This window comes from Elephas maximus, chromosome 21, assembly GCF_024166365.1.
Source record: "Elephas maximus indicus isolate mEleMax1 chromosome 21, mEleMax1 primary haplotype, whole genome shotgun sequence".
Lineage (NCBI taxonomy): Eukaryota > Metazoa > Chordata > Mammalia > Proboscidea > Elephantidae > Elephas > Elephas maximus.
Genome location: NC_064839.1, coordinates 62,669,685 through 62,691,461, shown reverse-complemented (window position 1 = coordinate 62,691,461; position 21,777 = coordinate 62,669,685). Strand labels below are relative to the sequence as shown.

The 21,777-nt window shown below is 37.2% G+C and overlaps 1 protein-coding gene across 3 annotated transcripts in view; it reads left to right on the top strand.

Annotated features, from left to right (window-relative positions):
- Positions 1–21,777, top strand: part of SPOCK3 (SPARC (osteonectin), cwcv and kazal like domains proteoglycan 3) — a 513,758-nt gene that overhangs the window by 162,436 nt on the left and 329,545 nt on the right. For all 3 annotated transcript variants that reach the window (XM_049864182.1, XM_049864181.1, XM_049864183.1), the window contains exon 3: positions 20,491–20,536. In XM_049864182.1, coding sequence (XP_049720139.1) covers positions 20,491–20,536 — 46 coding nt within the window. The remainder of the gene's footprint in view (positions 1–20,490; positions 20,537–21,777) is intronic.

Below are 21,777 nucleotides of genomic sequence, written 5' to 3'. Positions count from 1 at the left end.
GTTATTATTATTATTACTCCATGATTCTGGACTCTGTCTAGTATTAAGAACTTATGTAGATATACCACTTTTTCCCAGAAACCATCTGGTAACCTTAAAGCATTTAGAATGGCTTTAAATTTGGAAACAAAGGGAATAATACGTCTTTCAGCAACCTGTCTCTTCCTGGCCACATTGCCTGTCACCATACCACCATCTCCATTTTTTCCCCTACGCTCTGAGTCCCTCTCTCACATGCACACACATACACACAGTTGTTGATTAAGTGTTTAGGGTATACATAGGCATACACTTACATTATGATCCAGTAATACTGAGGTCCTTGTAGTTTGCAGACTTCTTGTGTCTACATGTCTTCTCTACTTGCTAGGGCTTCTGCATGAAACGTCACCCATCTGTGATGACTCAAGCGCAGCTCTTCTGCTATTTACTCTGGTCTGGATCACATCGGCCTGAGGTAGGCTTAAGTCCTTGTGTGTTGTTGTTAGGTGTCGTAGAGTTGGTTCCCACTCATTGCAACCTTATGTACAAAACACTGCCCCAAACTGCACCATCCTCAAAATCGTTGCTATGTTTGAGCCCATAGTTAACCTTTGTCCTCGAGGATCTTCCTCTATTTCACTGACTCCCTACCTTACCAAGCATGGTGTCCTTCTCCAAGGACTGTCCCTCCTGATAACATGTCCAAAGTATGTGAGACAAAGTCTCACCATTATATTCCTACCATGATTGTCTATAGACTGTAGATTACATGAAAACAGACTTACTAAAGCCAAACTAAACCCATTGTCATCAACTTGATTCTGATGTATGGCAGCCCCATGTGTTACAAATTGTAACTGAGCTCAATAGAGTTTCTTGGCTGTAATCCTTATGGAAGCAGATTTTCAAGGCTTTCTTATGTGGCACCACAGAACCTCTAATCTTTTGGTTAGTAGGCAAACGCAAACAATTTACCCCACAAACAGCTTGCACCACTCAGGGACCTAAACAGAAACAAAGTCTTTGTATTTTCATCTTTTGGTGGCCTGAGCCTGCTATACAGGCCAGAGCCTATCAGAGCCTGGCATGTATTAAATGAACATTTGTTAAATTAAAGACCACTCTTCCTTCCTTTTCGTTCATTCGTCTTTCCCTCTCTCCCATCTTCCTTCCCCCTCTTCTCCTTTCTTTCCATTCTTTCTTTCTTCATTTCTTCCACAAATGGACTTTCCTACAATTATTAAAAAATGAAACAAAATGTATGAAATATATTACATTGGTTAATAATATTCATCTTTTCTTCCATAATTTAAAAAACATACTTAACTTTAAAACAAAAAACAAAAACCCGTTGCTGTCTAGTCAATTCCAACTCATAGTGACCCTATAGTACAGAGTAGAACTGCCCCACAGAGTTTTCAAGGAGTGCCTGGTGGATTCGAACTACTGACCTTTTGGTTAGCAGCGGTAGCACTTAACTGCTATACGACTTGCAGAGCACAGAGAACCAATACAGCCAGATATTATATGTTAAAAATTAGCATTGTGCCCTATTAGAAAATTCCCTATGGGTTTTTATTCAGGAGAAGGATAAAGGAAGCAGGATGGTATTCTATATAATGTAAATGTGTAAAATGACTTTTTTAAACAACTTAAAATATATGTAATCTAGATGCTGTCTTGCTTTACATTCTGGTAATTTGAATTAGAAGATGCAATTAGATAAGAACATCTTCTGTACTTCCTTATGAGTTTCATTTCTGCATTTTTCGCTGAGCCGTAGCTTTTCTTAAAAATAGTTCTTTTTTTTAAGTATGAGATAACAATAGTCCAAAATAGTAGGCCATATGAAATTCTTTGCAAATCTAAAGAATTTTGTACAAACATACATACCTTGATAAGAACGATTATCTTTTCAAAACCGAACTTTTCAAATCATAAAATAAATATTTTAGTTGTATCGTGGTTCTTTTTTAATAGTGCCCTTATTATTAGTCTTTATTATTACTGTCTTTATTTATATATTAAAAAAAAATTAGCACCGCTATATTATATATACATTATGTATCTTGGTGTCTTTATTATTAGTGTCTTGTTTAATAAAAAATGAAATATAATCCTTTGATGAATTACAACTGTATCCGTTTTTGTTTTTTCTTTTGATCTTAACTACTATATTTTAACGGGGTTGTTAAATACCAACTGAATTCCATTCATAGTTTTACAATAAGTGTCAGGTTTTTACTTTAATCTCTTGTGTGTGGACTTGAAATAACAATGGTAATTGTTATTTTATGATATGTTTCTTAAAGGATGTAAAAATAGCAAGGCACAAGTTATTAATTGCAGCTTCTATGAATTTAAAATCTTTTCTAATTTTTGGTTGCTGCTATCTGAAGTCACTCCATTTTGACTTCCTAAATGTGTATTAATTAAAAAAAAAAAGCCTCATTGTAGAGCATAAGCCTAATTAATAGATGGTCATTTAGCTATTACTGCAAAAACACAGATTCCACAAGTGGTGGCTTTAAGGAACAGAAGTTTATTTTCTCTCAACTCTGGAGGCTTAACGCCCAAATCAGTTTCGGCCATGTTGATTCCTTCCTTGTCAGCAACTAGGGTGTTCCTTGGTTCTTCGTGATCCATATAAGACATCGGTCTTCCTCAGTATGTGCCCGAATCTGTAGCTAATCTGTTCTTTTTATAATTCAGAAGTGATTAGATTTGGGCATGCCCTACATGGGAATGGCTTCATTAACATAACAAAGAAAAGCCTATCTCCAAACAGGATTACATCTGAAGGAATAGGGGTTAGGATTCCAGCACATATTTTGGGGGACACAGTCCAAGGCATAAGAGACGCCTAAGACAATAAGCAATCTGTATTGTTTTAAAAATTTATTTATTTTGTAAATTATGTTAATGGTAGAAGAGGTTACCAACTGACATAACCCAGACCCAGTGCTGTGGAGTCGGGATCATACAGGTTGCAATTTTTACATTGGGTTTCTATTGTATGGAGTGTAAGGGTTGTTTAAAGTTTTCTATTGTGTGTAGTTTATTGTATGTAGAGCTGTGTAGTTTATTGTATACAGAGCTGTGAAATGCTCAGCTCTGTAGAAGATTGCCTGCAATAAAATTTTCTGTGATGAACTTAAAATGTAAATTTCAAAATGTGATTTAGGGCAAACATATTTATCTCCCATGGCTGCCATGGTCACTTGTTGATAGCTGGTTGCTTTTTAACCAAGGTAGACTAAAGGAAGAAAGGATGAACTCATTCATTCCTGAAGTCACAGGAAAATTAGAAATAAAATATTATTTTTTTTCCCTTAGCTTCTTTTGATGTCATTTTCTTCAAATATCAGATTAGCTAAAACAATCTCAAGCTTTTGGAGATGTGGTGCTTTCTTATTGGTTTGATTCAAAGCATTCTGTCAGAAAAAATAAAACACTGCAGACTTCAAAACAAACAACATACCCAATGCCATCAAGTCGATTCCAACCCATAGTGACCCTATAGCACAGAGCAGAACTGCCCCATAGAGTTTCCAAGGAGCACCTGGTGGATTTGAACTGCTGACCTTTTGGTTAGCAGCCGTAGCATTTAACCACTATGCCTCCGGGGTTGCCACTGCACTTAGATGTATAAAATGTAGAAAATGCATCTTTAACTACATGTCTCTGTATCATATAGACCAGTGCTGCTCAAAATATGGTCCGCATACTACATGTGATCTGCAAATTATGTGAGATAGGTACAGTAATTGAGTGTAAGCATTGAAAAATCTATCATACCAATGGGACAGAACGATTTTATGTGGATTAAATCTAAATAATATGTAGTTGGAGTTTGCATTTTCTGTGTCTTTGTTTTATTTCATTTCTCTAGTAATTCATTTTATTGTATTTTCCAAGAAGTTTATTGTGCAATAGACAGGGACAAATAAAACTGGTTCTTCACTAGAAATAGTTTTGAAGCACTGACACGTACATAGCCCAGTGAAGTTAACTGAATCTTGAAATAAAGACAATTAGAGGAGTGAGATTTGAAATTCCTTTTTTTTTTTTTGAAAATCTTAGCAATAAAAAAAATGAAGTATTCTTGTTTCAAATGAGGAAAAAGAGACTCCAGCATCCACCCTATGGTAGCAAACTTCTCAGATGCTGGATTTTGGCATAATTTGTCAGGCAGCCGTAGACAGCTGTTACGTCCTTCTCATACATACTACCAAAGAACGGAGATTCAAGTGGATTCCTGGAGACGTCTTTTAGTGACTGTTGTTAGTTGCTGTCAAGTTGATTCTGACTCCTGGCGACCCCACGTGTGCAGGTTAGAACTGCTCGATAGGATTTTTGGAAGCAGACTGCCAGGCCTGTCTTCTGAGGCTACTCTGGGTAGACTTGAACCACCAACCCTTTGGCTAGTAGAGGAATGCCTAACTGTTTGTGCCACTCAGGGACTCCTTTTTTAGCTGCTACCCTTCCTATAATCCTTTAGTAAGGATTATGGCTGTTACTTTTGTTTTTGTTCTTCTGAGCTATTGTTAAAACTATCATGTTGATGTTTTTGGTGGTATTACTATTAATTATAGTGGTTTTAAAAATCCAAAATCTAAAATTTAATGATTGGACTAAACCCCAAGATATATAAATTATGCTATTTTCTTATAAATTGAGACAAGAGTTGCTCTTTTTAGAAAGTCTTCTATCCCTCTCTAATGCTAAATAGAAAGGAGGGGATACCAGTCACAAAGCAAGCTATCTAGGCCGAGAATAAATTATACTTTAGCTCAAAGAATTTACAAACCAGCAAACCAAGAATGTAAGACCATTGCTATCGATCGAAGCAGCTACGCGTTGGAATCTCAATTTATACTTGATGACATAAAATTATAACAGCAATAATGGCAAATCACAATTTGGGTCTTAAAAACAAAAAGCAAAACTCAGTGTGAAAAGGAAAGTTTGCAGTTTATGTCTAAAAATAGGTATGTTCAAAATGTATTCACAGGTATTAATCACAGGATGGGATTATTTGAAGACAAGGGACTCAGAGGGAAATAATTGGAGCTCACTTATAAATGTTCCCTTCCTGCTCCCCAGTCAGTATAGATTCTGAAAATGCTTATTTTTACTGCTAGAGAAAAGCATAGAAATAGATTATTGACTTAATGATGAAGCCACTGACACTCTGTGTTTCTTAAAATAGGACATTTTTAAGAAGATTAAACATTATTTTGCTTTTATTTATGATGATGAATTTTTCTTTGTGTTATGCTGTTTTTAGTTTGTATTTAAATAGTGTTTTATTTTCATTGACTATATATACAAGTAATCTATACCAGACTGATAATATGTGCTATCACATTTATATATTATATAATGTTATTTTTATTTATATTTGATGATAGGATTAAACATTCCCATATTTGAAATATATTCAATATTGTGTTTCATGGAGTTTTAAAAATACGAATTATGAACAATTTCAAAATAATTCTGTGATAAGTACCAAAAGAATGCAAAATAAATTTGGAAATATTGGTATTGCTGTTTTGCATCAATAACTAAACAATTAACTAGAGTTTTTTAAAAATAATATTTTATTATATTTTTGGTAGAAGTATACATGGCAAAACAGGTTCCCATTCAACAATTTCTACGCATATTGTTCAGTGACATTGATTACATTCTTCACATGGTATCAACATTCTCATTATTTCCATTCTAGTTGTTCTGTTCCCATTAACCTTGTCTCACACCCCCACCAACCTTCTCATCTCTGCTTGTTGGCCATTTGGGCTCACATAGGTGGTTTTTGAAAAAAGCACAGTACTCAAGAGTGCTGTTCTTTGCTTTATGACCTAACATGCTATTTAGCTAAAAGGTGATTTGACAGGATAGTTTCAGTTCAAGGCTTAAAGACTATCTCAGGGCAGTTGTCTCAGAGATTCTTCCTGTCTGAATGAGTTCAGTAACCATAACTAGAGATTCGATTTAGTAATCTGAGGTTAGTTCTGGGATTAGAAGCACTTTTACAACACCTACAGGCACTTAACATTTATTTAGCCTTTGCTTTTCATCTTAAATTGAGCATTCTGATCTTGTCATACAGAATACACGTTTACAACTTTGCCTACAACACTTCTTGTGTAATACATAATAAAGATCTTGAGAACAGTATTCTTCCTTGGTTCCTGATTTTATGTCTTGATTTCCTGTTCTGAAAATATGGTAAACTCACCTGTAGATTATATATATCCAAAGCTAGATGACACATTGATAGAAAAGGAAAATGAAATATATTGGGAAAATTTATAGATTTTGGGATTGGATCACGCAAGTTCAGAACATGACACACTTCCCCAAAAAGTGTGTGTTTTCCTGTATGGTTTTTTAATGCAGAGTTATTCCCTTAAATATTTTTTTCTCATTTTTTTATAAATCTTCTTTTGGGGGGGAATAATATAGTGTAAGGTAGTGTAGTACAGGGATCTTGTAAAGACCAAATAGTAAACTATTTAAAGCTTTTAGGCTCTTTCATGATCACTCGATTCCGCCATGGCACCGTTACCTAAAGCAGGTTCTTCTCAGTGTGGCTTCTCTCCAATAAAGACACACTGAGGTGAGGAAGGGAGAAGATCGTTTATTGCAAGCTCGCAGGCAAGGAGCAAGGAGGTGTAGACCTCAAATCTAGTTTCCTGAACAAAGGGAGGCAGAATCTTTTAAACCATCTCTCACAAGGAAGTACATACAATCATTATGGACTGCATAAGTTATCAAGGCTCAGTAAGACAAATTGCATTTTTTCTTTGGCCTGTAGGCTAGTAAACTGGATTTTTGGCTGGCTTGGACCACACCCAGTGCTTTGAGGACAATGGACAGGAGGGGGCAGTTTCTTGGTCTGAGCAGCTCCCAGTGGAGCCACCTCCATGGCCATCACCTAAGGTTTTGTTTGCTAATGGCCAAGCAGCTCCTGGCTTCCTTGACTATCAGTAGCATCAGAGTGAGCATGGACAATACATATATGAGGGGATGTGGAGTTGCTGACCCTAAGCATGGTATGGGACACACATGGGTTCAAATTTCAACTCTACTTCTAACTAGCTAGGTGAGCTTTCGAAGAATTCCTAATCTCTTTCTTCTTTACTTTCCTCACCTGTATAATGGGAGTGATATTAGAAGTGCTTACCTCTTATAGATACTGTGAGGATTGAGTAAAGCGCTTAGAAGAGTGCCTGATATAGGATAAGTGAGAAATAACTTTAAACCACCATTTGCCTTCATTACTTTAATTGTGCTAGTTTTCCTAGGGTTGGTTACAACCAACGTTCATTCCCAATATTTACGTGTCCCTATTTTATTTATTGGAAACCCTGCTGGCATAGTGGTTAAGTGCTATAGCTGCTAACCAAAAGGTTGGCAGTTCGAATCCACCAGGTGCTCCTTGGAAACTCTATGGGGCAGTTCTACTCTGTCCTATAGGGTCACTATGAGTTGGCATCAACTTGATGGCAAGAGGTTTGGGGTTTTTTGTTTGTTTGTTTTATTTTATTTATCAAGGCCAGCTGCTTTTTGTGCCTTTTTTGGCTATAAATAGATCATAAGTTTTGTATATAAATGTAAAAACAATGAGTACACCTCCCATATATATTCAAAGGGGTTTTAACCTCAATTTGCAGAGATTTTCAGAGTCAGCTGAGGAATTGTCCCAAATGGCACTGTCCTTTTCGCACGGTTTACTTTATTTATATGTTTAATCTGTGGTGAGTCAGGGAGCATAAAAAGCTCTTTGAAAAATAATGGCTCACTAAAGTGTTATAAATGAATTCTTTCAGGGTCCTAGCATACCACATAGAAAAATGAGTGCTACTTGGATAATAAATGGGACACTTGGGGGCCTCAAACAGATAGTTTGTCTGATATAGATAATTCCTTTATGCCCAGACAAAGCTTTACTTACTCTATCTTGTGATTCAATCACGTGGTATGTATGTCTTCACAGTGCACTTTCCTCTTTTGTGAAATTTATTGGCTTAACTATTTTGCTAGCCTTTCTTCCCACAATAGGGTGAATTGTGTAAATGAGACTGCCTTAATATATAACATATTTCAATAGAACAAACGAACTACCATGGTTATTTTTCAGCTGACAGGACCAGCCATGCCTCCTGATTTTGCTGAGATATTGAAATACAGCAAGCTGCAGGGATATATTTTAGTAAGGAAGATTTAAAGTTTTGTTGGAGAGGGTTTTGGGTACCTAATCACAAAATTGAGAAATCCTAGGAAATTCACCTTCTCACCCCACAACATAGATTCACACACTGGTCATCATTCTATGTTTACTTTTGTGTACATATAAAAAAGATTAACAATTTTTTTTGCCAGTATGTGAATCGATAGCTTATTTTACTTATTGTTGCTTTGATTCTAGAGATTTGAATAAAATCAAGGGTCTTACTTTCTTTTATATTCCTCAAAAATATACCATTGTTGCAGATTGATTTACTCCTTGGGAATAAATAGGACATTCAGGTTGGGGAACCCTGGTGGTACAGTGGTTAAGCATTTGGCTGCTAACCATCAGGTTGGCATTTTGAATCCATCAGCCGTTTCTTAGAAACCCTATGGGGCAGTTCTAGCCTGTCCTATAGGGTTGCTGTAAGTCAGAATCAACTTGACGGCAATGGGTTGGGTTTGTGTGTGTGTGTGTGTGTGTGTGTGTGTGTGTGTGTGTGTATGTGTGTCTTTCTTTTCCTGAAGAGGACTAAGGGGCAGAAGTACTCTCCCTAATTCGTTATAGATTTGTGACTGTGTCCTAAAAAAAAAAAAGGTGGAATTTGAGACCAGGAACCCTTTTGTCCCTTACTAGCTTGTGCAAAATGTATTGTGGGGTAAGTTGGTGAGAGGATACTTAGAAACAAGACTTAACCAAATAGAGGCCAGTGGATCAAGAATGTGAAGTCAGGTGAGTAGGTTTGGATTTAGGGTAACAGATGGTGGCTAGGGGGTGAGTGAAAAATCCTGGAAGAGAAGCTAAGTCAGTGGGTAAGGAGGAGAATCTCAGAGAGTATTGAACAGATTGCAGATTAACATCCTTATATTGAGCTAAGACGCTGGGTGATTCCTTAGGATTTGCTCCGAGGGTCCTCTGCAAGGTTATGTAGCCATGTTCCAAAGCTAAAGCCGTTATTCAGTATTGGTTACAAGTAGGAGTGAATTTGTAAAGTTTTACTTGATGGAGAACAGCTTAAACCTCAAGGCAAGAGAGTGTGAAGGTTTGTTATCTCTGTGCCCTAAAACATGCTGTTATGAAACCCAAACTAGATCAGATATTAGGAGATCTTATTTTTGTTTTTATCTTTCCAACTGACTAATTCATTGTATGACTTGAGGTCTGTTCTAGTTATTCACTGTTCTGTAACAAATCAGCCCCGAATTAAAAAAAAAAAAATAGTGGCTTAAAAATCACAGTTCATGATTATCTCTCATTATTTCGTGTGTTGACTATGTATTTCTCACTTTGAGTGTCTGGAGTGCTTTCAGTAAAATGGATGCTGGGCCTTGGTTCATTTAGAAGATCAAAATGGTTCAATCATATGGCTGGCAGCTGATTTGGGATGTCATCTGGGAGCTCAGCTGGGGATGTAGAAAAATGGTTTTCCGTGTGTCTTGAGCTTCTCTTATTGTGACTGGGTCAAAGGTATCTTATAAACTAGCCTTAGAAGTTGCTGAATGCCATTCTGTAACATTCTATTGGTCAAGCAAGTCATGAGTGCCAGACTATATTCAAAGAGAAGGAGCTGAGACTTCATCTTGTGAGTACCTGGATGAATACTCAAAGAGGAATACAACTGATGAAGGCCACCTGTGCACAGGATCTGCTATAGGAGCTCCCGATTCTTCATCTACAAAGTTAGAGAAGATTAGGTAATGTGTCAGAGAGCTTGGAAAATTTTCTTTCTGGTTTATACATCCTGTATGATCATGCTACACATTACTTTACCTATACAGACTTCTCATGTGCAACATTACAAATTTATTATTTCTGTTCTTGCCCCCACCATGTTTTGAACAGGTTTCTCTTCAAACACTTGGTCTGGTTTGGAGTGCATGTGGCTTTCATATTAGCTTCTGAGCTCCTTGAAGTCAAAGGCCATATATCACTTGAGTTTCTTATTTTCTAGCACCTATTTTTTTTTTATTGAAAGTACAGTACATGTCTATTGGAAAAAGTGAAAAAATAATTTCTCTAATATGACATTGAAAGATTAATAAGGTTGTACGTTATGTGTATTTGGCTTCATAAGACAGATGGACCATCAAAGCCTGCTTTTCCACTGCCTATTTCATATGTCAGTTTTCCTCCCAGCACATAACACGTATTTTTTTCAAAAATATTCCATTGTTATATAATGTCAGCTTAATAAAGGTAACCATTTCTAACATTGAAATATTTGGTGGTTATTTGGTGTTTTTTATCAGACTATCTTCTGGGTGATAATAATAAAAACAGCAACAAGAAAACCAAACCCGTTGCCCTTGAGTTGATGCCAGCTCATAGCAACCCTATAGGACAGAGCAGAACTGCCTGTCCATAGGGTTTCCAAGCAACCACTAATGGATTCGAACCACCGACCTTTTGGTAAGCAGCCATAGCTCTTAACCACTGCACCACCAGGTCTCCCATAATAATAATAGCTCCCAATTAGTAAGTACTTATTGAGAGCTAGAAACTACACTAATACTTTAAATACATTATGCAATTTAATCTTTACATGGCTTAATGGCATTATTATTAGCACCTGTTTTCAGAAAAGGAAACAGAAGATCAGATTGGAAATATCAGAGTAAGTGGAGATACAGGGTTTAAACTCAGGCTTTTCCTGTTCCAAAACCTTGCTTCTGGCCCTGATGTCTAATTTTACCTTTCTGCTTTGTTTTTTTCTTTTTTCATTATAACTCATCAATTGAAATTGTTAAGCTAGGGCTTGAAAATTTATACCAAGATATTATCATCTTTAAATCCTTCTGTTTAAATTCTTTGCAGCATTTTCTCAAAAAAAAAAAATTTTTTTTTTTTTTCATCCTAGTTGGTTGGGTACAGAGAGTACTGTTGTCAGGGACTGTCTCCTTGTTTAATGTGTGTGGTGCCAACATCATCAATTTATGGGAGAGTTCCCTGCAAAGATGTTCATTGTAACGATAAAGTTTCAGTGCACACAATTAGTGATACCGTAGGTGAATACATTTACTTATTTATATTTTATCTCTGGGTTTCAGAATTCTAGGTTTCCATTATCATGTATCAGCTAGTTCTGCAAATCTTTAAAGAAATCTTATCAAACTTACCACATAGTTTTTTTTTGTGGGGGGAAGGGGACAAAGCTATGATTAGATAAAATATATCTGCCTTGAGAGATATCTCATGTGAACCCTAAAGTATTATTTAAATTTCATGGGACAGACACTAATGAAACGCATTTCTGAATAGACCCATCTATTTGAAATCTACAGTTATGTATGTATGTGCATTTCAATATATGTGGATGAGTATATATGTATATATACATGTGTGTCCATGTGCATTTATTTCCATGGATGACTATGCACAAAAGTCCTGTATAAAATACTAGCTATTCTGCCAGATATTTTCATATCAGACATCAGATAGTGAAGAGAAATATTGTGGAAATGTTGTCATGTATATATATATATATATATATATTCACACATTTTTTTCGTATAGATTCACCGTAAGATCTAGTAATGCACCTAAAATTGGATTATCATATTTACTTAAGATAGGAAGTATTCTGTGTCAGATTTAAAAAAAACCTATTGCTGTCAAGTTGGTTGCAACTCATAGCTACTCTATATGTAGCCCTCTGATACTCATCACATTGCCGCTTATTTTATTTTTCAGTGCCCCTCTGAAACTGTTATATTCTGTCTCATTTATAACTCTGTAATACTTTTTCTGTAGCTTGAAAATACTTTATAACTGTTTGCTAATATAAATTGCAGAAGGTTTATTGGCATATAGAAAAAAGTTTTGTCTAAAAACCTTCAACAGTATTTTTGTTGACTATTATTTAAAACTGGAATGTTCTGTTAACAATTTATTTTCCAGTATGTACTTCAGTCAGGTGTACTGCCCGTGCAGCTAGCTGTTCATAGGCAAGGGAACAAGTTGAGAGGTCATCAAAGCTGTTGAAATGCCCTGAGACTATTTCAGACCTTGCAGCCATCACTTCTTTTTGATGTTCACATCTAAGCCTACTGTCATGGATTACGTTGTGTCCCCCCAAAATATCTGTCATCTTGGCTAGGTCATGACTCCCTTGTATGATTGTGTACCATTTTATCATTTGATGTGATTTCCCTATGTGTTGTAAATCCTATCACTATGATGTAATAAGATGGATTGGTGGCAGTTATATTGATGAGGTCTACAAGATTAGATAGTGTCTTAAGCCAAACTCTTTGAGATATAAAAGAGAGAAACGAGCAGAGAGACATGGGAACCTCATATCACCAAGAAAGCAGCACTGGGAGCAGGTTGTGTCCTTTGGACCCAAGGTCCCTGTACCCGAGAAGCTCCTCCACCAGGGGTGGATTGAGGACAAGGAGCTTCCTGGAGCCGATGCCCTGAATTTGGACTTTTAGCCTACTTTACTGTGAGGAAGTAAATTTCTCTTTGTTAAAGCCATCCACTTATGGTATTTTTGTTATAGCAGTGTAACCGAATGCCACTCGGGTTCTTGTTCTCTCTTATTAGCTGATTGAAATAAGACAGACACTGATTGCAAGGGAAACAGAAAGTGGCAAGTTTATTGTCTGTTCACACAAGGAGTGCGTGGGGTCTAGTAACCATAAGGCCACGTGCTCGCTGACTAAGGGGGCTGGGGAGCTTTTTGTTTCCAGTGGTGTCAGGGGTTGGGTTTGGTACCTGGAACTTTCTGCCCTTAGCCCTTCCATGCCCATATTTGGGGGTCTGGGGAGGGGGTCAGTTGAAGGATGTGATTTCTTTAATCTGTGCATGGTTCAAGGTGTAACTCCACCTAGTTCAGTGGACGGAGCCACTACTTGCTGTGACTTCCTGAAAAATGTTGTTCAAAACAAGCTTGTGGTTGGCAAGATAAAGAGAGAGGGGAGGGGGTGTTGGCTGGGGTTTCCAATATGGCTGAGCAGCCTGTTTCAGCAGCACAAAATGACTAAGACACCTATCTTTTGCGGAACTCTTGGGCGTCATTTCTCCCCATTCCCAATTGATTACTTAATCAAAATCCATGAAAATTTTAATGATTAAGTTCCCCCCGGTCTAGGTCCATGACAATATTATTCCTTAGGCAACGGGAGATTTTTATCAATACAAACATGACTGTGTAGGCATCCATGAATCAAAGAGTTGCACTTTGAATATAAACTTTCCCTTCAGACCACGTCATCTGGACAAAGCCGGTGGTTACTGGTTTTTATCATAGGAGATTAGTTCCTCTATTCTGGAAATGATTTTTTTTCCTTTTTTTCTCCACTGATCACATTCTTAACCTTATGTTTATACTCTGTATTTATAAGAAAATGTAAACTTGGGCAGACCCTTGTGCATAGATTATTTATTATAGCAAAATACCATAGACAATATGAAAGCACAGACATATAAGGGATAACTAAATGATGGTAGATCCATCTGAAAGGGCAACGTCCAGCCATTAAACATTTTGACTAAGTATTTAATACAACCGTAAAATGATCTCAGTAAAATGTAACATACCAAAAAAAAAAAAAAAAAAAACAAGCCCGTCGTCAATTCTGGCTCATAGCGACCCTATAGGACAGAGTAGAACTGCTCCATAGAGTTTCCAAGGAGCATCTGGTGGGTTTGAACTGTTGACCTTTTGGTTAGCAGCTGTCAGCGTTTCCAAATGTTAACATAGAAAACTTGAATACAAAATTGAGTGTATAATGGGATCTCAGTATTGGAAAATATTTGTGGAGGACATCCATTACTGATAGTCATCCTTTGGCCGTAGGATATTTTGATTCATTTATCTTCCACAATAACTCTATATCAAACCCATTACCATTGAGTTCATTCTAACTTATAGTGACCCTCTATGACAGAGTAGAAGTGCTCCATAGGATTTCCTAGGCTCTAATCTTTATGGGGAAACCCTGGTGGTCTAGTGGTTAAGGGCTAATGCTGCTAACCAAAAGATTGGCAGTTCCAATTCACCAGGCGCTGCTTGGAAACTCTATGGGGCAGTTTTACTCTATTCTCTAGGGTTGCTATGAGTTGGAATTGACTCAATGGCAATTATTATTATTTTTTTTAATCTTTACGGGGAGCCTTGGTGGCAAAGTGGTTAAGAGCTCAGCTGCTTACCAAAAGGTCAACAGTTCAAATCTACTAGCTGTTCTTTGCAAACTCTGTGGGACAGTTCTACTCTGTCCCATAGGGTTGCTATGAGTTGGAATTGACTCCATGGCAATGAGTTAATCTTTGTGGAAGAAGACTGCCACATCTTTCTCCTGTGGAACAACTGGTGGGTTGAACTGCAGACTTTTTGTTCTGCAGTTAACCACTGTGCAGCCAGGCCACCAAACGACATCGTTAGTTCCCAGATGGGTTATTATTATTTTTTTTTAACCCAAGGGACGTTTGACGATATATCTGGACACATTTCTGTTTGTCACAACTTCGAGGAGAATTGTTACTGATGTTCAAAACAAAATCTTGTATTAATCAAAATAATAACAAATATTTGATTTGCTCTGTGATTTAATAAACAATTTGGAAGTGGAAACCACTTCCAAAGAATGGAGAAATTCACAGAAACTTAACTTTTGCTTAAAGAATACAGGTTTCCACAGTGATGGAGTACTTAGTAGCTTCTGAGTTAACATGGAAAAGGTAGAACTTTCTGGAAGATTAGCCTCCTCCACCCACCTGCAGTCAGGAGACCTCTAAAAATAAAAATTTAAAGAAGTCTGAGTCTGTCTCATTCAATCACAGGTTAATGGTTTTGTTACGGTCTGGTCTTTGGAAGAGGACAGAAAAGTCTCACTTTGGGTGAGAGAGGAAAAAAAAACTGATGATTAATTTTGGGAGAGTAATTTTTAAGTTCATGGATAAGAAAAGGCCTCTTGAAATAAATAAATATATATATACATATTTTAATGTAAATTTGATTCTGAAACTGGACCGATGGGTCCGTGCCCAGTGTGCAAGAAGCCAAACTCTCAGACGCTGGTTTTGGGAGGAAGAGTTTATTTCGCAGGCTCGCAGGTGGGAACTCAGAGGTATCCACCTCAGATCGAGTTCCCCGATCTGTGCGAGCGATGTACAATTTACACTTATTAGGCGCGAAGAGAAACAGTATGCAGGATCAGAGGTTTTACCTATTCATAGTTTCTACTGATTATTTATTACGAGGCGGTGCTAGGACTCCGCACGGTAGTGGCCGATGGAGCAAACACTTTTGAAATGGGCTCGACTATTGTTGATGATGCCTTTCCGGCAATTTTCGTTCCCTGGCCTGAGTTTTTTGGTTCCTTGATATGAGTTCTCTTGCATTTTTGAGCATCCCTGACATCCCAGGGTTATTTGTCAGTCGTCGTGGTCTGCTCTGCGATGTCAGCCAATTAGATCTGAACTCTTCCGGGGCTCTCCAGAGGGTCTGAAAAACAATATAGAGGAAGTGAGTGATGACGTAGTGTGGAGGTGACCTGGAGTGGCCTGATACCTGGTGGAGCACTAATTAATTAGGTGTCTTCAGTGTTTTCAGCCTCCAGAGCCCCCTAACAATTCCATTCTGGTGTTGCCTGAGTAGAGGCCAGGGATGTTTCTGAACAGTCTGCAACACACAGGACAGCTCCCAAAGCAAAGAATTATCTCTCCAAAACAGCGGTATGCTAAGACTCAGAAACCCTGTTCACCATTAAATATGTATTTTAAAATCAGAGAAAAATTACATCATTACAATCACAAGAAAGAAATAAACAGATGAAATAACATAGTAATAATGTAATACATAGATCAGGTTTCCTTATGTAGACTATGCTTTCTGAAAAACTAACAATTATTTCTTTAAATATAAGAAACTGGGAAAGATAAAATCTTACATTCTTATGGTCACTGTAATTCACTAGTATGTTTTGGAACACAAGTGACAAGAACCCAACTTTGCTTGTTGATACACTCAGGCTTAGTTTAAGTAACCTTAACCTGAATTTCTCCATTTGGGGCCATTTCTGGCATTTGTTTTCTAGTCCCTGCTTGACTTCTTTTGGATCAAATTGAAGCCTGAGAACAACCAATATTCACACAAAGCTTTTTGAGACAAAAGACATTGCGCCTGAATGAACACTTGTGTGAAAATACTTTTATTTCTCATCCTGGCAAAATTCCTCTGCTTTAATGAGGTAAGAAAAAGAAAAAAGCCCTCTGATGTGAAAACACAAAGAATGTGTCTAAAAATACCCAACAGGCTAACAACTTTGCTTTCTACGTTGTATCAGATCCCCATAGTGGGCAGATATCTAGATTGCCCCTAACATACACACAGGCACACGCACTAAAAAAAACTGGCTTATGTGTTACATTATGCATGGAGATTTTTGTATAGCTCTTGTCCCAAACAAACTGAACTTGATCATTTTATTCTGCAGGAAGTTAATAAAATGAGATTGAGGTTAGACATGCTCTAGGGTAAAATCACCACGAAGTTATAGTAAAGCAAAAAGAAAGATTTTATTCGCCATGTTTTCCAAGAGGCAGAAGTAGGAAACAGACCAGCATGCTGCCAGAGCCATGTCTGTCTGAGTCCGAGGAATATTCCAGAACATATTAACATTAAAAAAAAAAGTTGCCATCGAGTCAATTCTGACTCATAGTGACTGTATAGGAGAGAGTAGAACTGCCCGATAGTTTCCAAGGAGCACCTAGTGGATTCGAACCACTGACCCTTTGGTTAGCACCTGTAGCACTTAACCACTATGCCACCAGGGTTTCCATATTAACATTACAAATGGGTAAAATCATTGAAAGCTTCACTTTCTCAGTTTGGCTAAAAATTGCCAAATCACAGTAATTCTGTATTTTGAATTGTTTTTCTGAATAAACATTGGTACAGGTTTCAGTAAAAATAGTCAGGAGGCTCAACCCACCTGGATCAAAGGAGAATGAAGAACACCAAGGACACAAGGTGATTACAGCCCAAGAGACAGAAAGGGCCACATGAACCAGCGACTACATCATCCTGAGACCAGAAGAACTAGATGGTGCCCAGCTACAACTAATGACTGCCCTGACAGGGAACACAACAGAGAACCCCTGAGGGAGCAGGAGAGCAGCAGGATGCAGACCCGAAATTCTCATAAGACCAGACTTACTGGTCTGACTAAGACTGGAAGGACCCCAGTGGTCATGGCCCCCAGACCTTCTGTTGGCCCAGGACAGGAACCATTCCCGAAGCCAACACTTTAGACATGGATTGGACTGGACAATGGGTTGGAGAGGGATGCTGGTGAGGAGCGAGCTTCTTGGATCAGTGGACACTTGAGACTATGTTGGCATCTCCTGCCTGAAGGGGAGATGAGAGGGCGGAGGGGGTTAGAAAGTGGCGAAATGGACATGAAAAGAGAGAGTGACAGGAGTGAGCAGGCTGTCTCATTAGGGGGAGAGTAAATGGGAGTGTGTAGCAAGGTGTATATGGGTTTTTGTGTGAGAGACTAACTTGATTTGTAAACTTTCACTTAAAGCACAATAAAAATTATTTTAAAAAAATAATCAGGAGGGTCTTCATTGGTCCAACAAATCTTACTATATAGTAAATACTAATAGAAAAAGATAGAAGTGAAAAGTCTGTGGGTCTTTTGTGCCCTGTTTGATTTGTTTATGTGAAAGTTTTACTAAAAGATGTTTTCCCTGATAGTCCTAGCAATTGTCTTTATACCTCAGGCCCCAGCTGATGCGTCCTTGTGAGTCCTTGTGAGTCCAGCTGCAGCTGGATCACGTTCTTTTTTATGCTCAAGAACAGGGATTAATTGCCCCAGTATTATCTTCTAAATCAGATATTACCATCAATGTATATATATTTTTTAAATATTCACCTAATCTCCTATAACTTGTTATTTTGGAGATAATATTGGAGGCATTATTCCCTGTCCTAAAATGTCACCCAGCTAGATTTTTGTTTTCTTTGTGTTGAGGTGCAATCCACACTGAAGGCTATAGTCTTTGATCTTCATAGGTAAATACTTCAAGTCCTCTTCCCTGTCATCAAGCAAGGTTTTGTCATTTGCATATCAGAGGTTGTTAATGAGTCTTTCCCCAAACCTGATGGCACATTGTTCATATAGTCCAGCTTCTCGGATTATTTGCTCAGCATACAGGTTGAATAAGAATGGTGAAAGGATACAACCCTGACAGATACCTCTCCTGATTTGAAACCTTGCAATATCCCCTTGCTCTGTTCGAAAGACTGCCTCTTGGTCTATGTACAGGTTCCTAATGAGCACAATTAAGTGTCCTGGAATTCCCATTCTTAGCAATGTTATCCATAATTTATGTGTTATGATCCACATATTCAAATGCCGCTTCATAATCAGTAAAGCATAGGTAAACATCTTTCTGGTATTCTCTGCTTTCGGCCAGGATCCATCTGACATCAGTAATGATATCCTTTGTTCCCCTGTCTTCATCTGAATGCTGCCTGAACTTCTGGCAGTTCCCTGTGATGTACTGCTGCAACTGTTTTTGAATGATCTTCAGAAAACTTTACTTGTGTGTGATGTTAAGGATAATCAATAATTTCCCATTCTCTTGGAGCATCCTTCTTTGGGATGGGCATAAATATTGGTCTCTTCCAGTTGGTTGGCCAGGTAGCTGTCTTCCAAATTTCTTGGCATAGATGAGTATGCATCTCTGGCAATGCGTCCAAGAACAGGGATTCTGTCAGTTCCTGGAGCCTTGTTTTTTGCCAACGCCTTCAGTGCAGCTTGGACTTCTACCTTCAGTACCATTGGTTCTTGGTCATCTGCTACCTCCTGAAATGGTTGAACGTTGACCAGTTGTTTTTGGTACAGTTTTTCTGTGTATTGCTTCCATCTTCCATTGATTAAGCAATCAATATTTATTTAATTTTTTAGTGGTGTTATCCTACTTTAATCTAATCTCAAATAATTTAGTGCAGAACCTATCAAAGTGGATTGTCATCATTTGGCTCCTCTTCATATAACCCTATCTCAATATTAGTATTGGGCTGATAGAGATGTCTTCTGTGATTTTTCTTTCTCTTTTTTTTTTGTTTCATTTGAAGTTGATATGGTGTAAATGTGGAAGGTGGTGGTGAATGGTAGGCCATATTAAGCAATAACTTTAGTAGCTTAATTACATTTTTTTCCCCATAAAGAGCTTAGAAAAGTGCATTTATTTCCATGATTAAAATGTGTGCTACATTTTCCACTTTGTACCTCAGAGGGTGCTATCAAAAAGGCTAACAAGAAAGTGGAAAGAATATCTAGTTGGACTTCTTCAAGTTCCTAGGGTCTCTAGCTTTCTAGTCAACCAACATTGATAGGTCTAAGAGTATGACCGAGGGAATGTTACCTCAAGGAGCTTTGTCATGACATGATACTCTTCTGACAGATTACAGTAGTGAAAACAACATATTAATTTCAACAGTAAAATGTGTTTCATTTACAGTAAAAAGTGGTATGGGCAAGGCAATTTATAAGCCTTTAAAAAAAAAAAAGTCATAGAAATAGTAAATAAAATAGACTTAGTCAATTTGGCTTTATTATTTTAAATTCTTTTCAGTATACGTTACTCCACTTTTACGTTGTACTGTCAGATTTTACTAAATATATAGTAAATATAATGTACTGATTCTTTTCTGTATCAGTGATTAAAACTTGAGGCAGGATCGAATTAAACATGCATCTCTGTTTAAGCTCAGAATTGCATTTTGATCAACTCCTTAGATATTCAATTAACGTGCAGTATTTGCATAAAATATTTCTATACGGGCTATTGCAGAATCACTTGATATTTTCCCTGTTTTATTAATGGTCCATTTGCTATTATACTAGTGGAAAGTGAAGTTGCATAATTGGAAATGGGTACAATACTTTATAGCCTATTGGCTTAGAGTAATTAACTGCATTTTCTATTGAATTGCAGTAGAAAGTATTACATTATAATATTTAGAAGTGGCAGCCTAAAGTTGTTAAACTGCTATAGTAAACATTGACTTGCAATGAAAATGAGCACATTTATTGAAAAACATTTCTATAATATGTAAACAGTGTGTTCTCTTGTGATAACTATTCTTTTTCTCTTGTTTTTTTTTTATTTTTTTATAATTTGCTGCTTGCGATTGCAGGAAGTAGAGGTTTGTATACACCTTCTGTATTTCATATTTTACTTTAGATTTTATATGAATCTTTATGTTTTAATTGGCACACACGCTCAATTCACATTATTTTCCCCTCTAGGATGATTATTTCCGCACTTGGAGTCCCGGAAAACCCTTCGATCAGGGTAAGGATCTAATTATTTTAAAATAAAAATCTTTATATGTTTACAGTTACTGTACTTTTTATCGGGTTAAACTTTAAAAGTCTAAATAGGAATAAGAAATATTTGCCACAATTACTTTTGCAATGAAACCTGTGAGAACCGGGACTCTGTGGGAGCACCTTGTTTTTCCAGGTCTTGTTAGTTTTCCACCTTTGAACGGGTTTAGTCTTACCACTTTTCTATCACTCTGAATCAGTGGAAAATATCTGAGTTTTCCTTCTCTGACAGATTCGCGCCTTACACAGGTTTCAGCTTTCACAGATTTTACTGTATTTCAGCATAACGTATTTAGAAACAGTCAATTAGGTGTCATTATTATGTCACAATGCCTTTTATTTTTAGATACATGTCTTAGATTACAGTTTAGGCTTCTGAACTTTTTACACCACCCCCTTTTTGACTAGTTGATACAAGTCACTTCTGCCAGCTTTCAAATGGATTCAAAGGCATACACTGGGCAATAGGTTTTTTTGTGCAGAACTTCAAAAAAACAAATTATTTTGCTGCCTCTTTTCCAGTTATAAAAACTTTCATTTAAAAGGGAGCAGACTTGTAATTAGTCTCAGTTGAAGTTCAGCAAGATCCAAAAGAAGAAAGCATATGCCTTCATTGTACAAAATTAGTATTCCCCCTCCTCTGTACACACAGCTTGCAGTACTGGCTAGGTTACTTTAAGAAGGAAAAGCAAGATTTATGGATGACTGAGGAGGTAGAAGCACTGCCCCACATGCAGGGAGAATGGAAATATCAAACTCAGTGCAATCATAATTATATAATATCTTAACAGATCTATGTATTAAATTCTACAATATTAGAACCAGAAAATCTTCCTTTTAAAGTTTGAAACAGAAGAGATTTCTACCTGACCTAGGCTATATTAACCTTACAGAAAATATTATTCCACGAAGTGGTATCACCTAAATATTGATGTTTTTGTTGTTGGTTGTCAAAGAGTTGCTCCAGCTCATGGTGATCTTAAGTATAACAGAATGAAACATCGCCTGGTCCTGTGCCATCTTTACGATCTTTGATATGTTTTAGAACTGGTAAAATGGTTTGGGAAATGATTGAATGATGGAGCCATGATGTATTAAAGGGAGCTCTTAGTATGTTTTCCCATTTCTTCAAACACGTGAATTTAGTATTTAAGATTGATGCTACACGAACCCTTTCCATACAGTGAGAGTTGACCTGGGTGGACC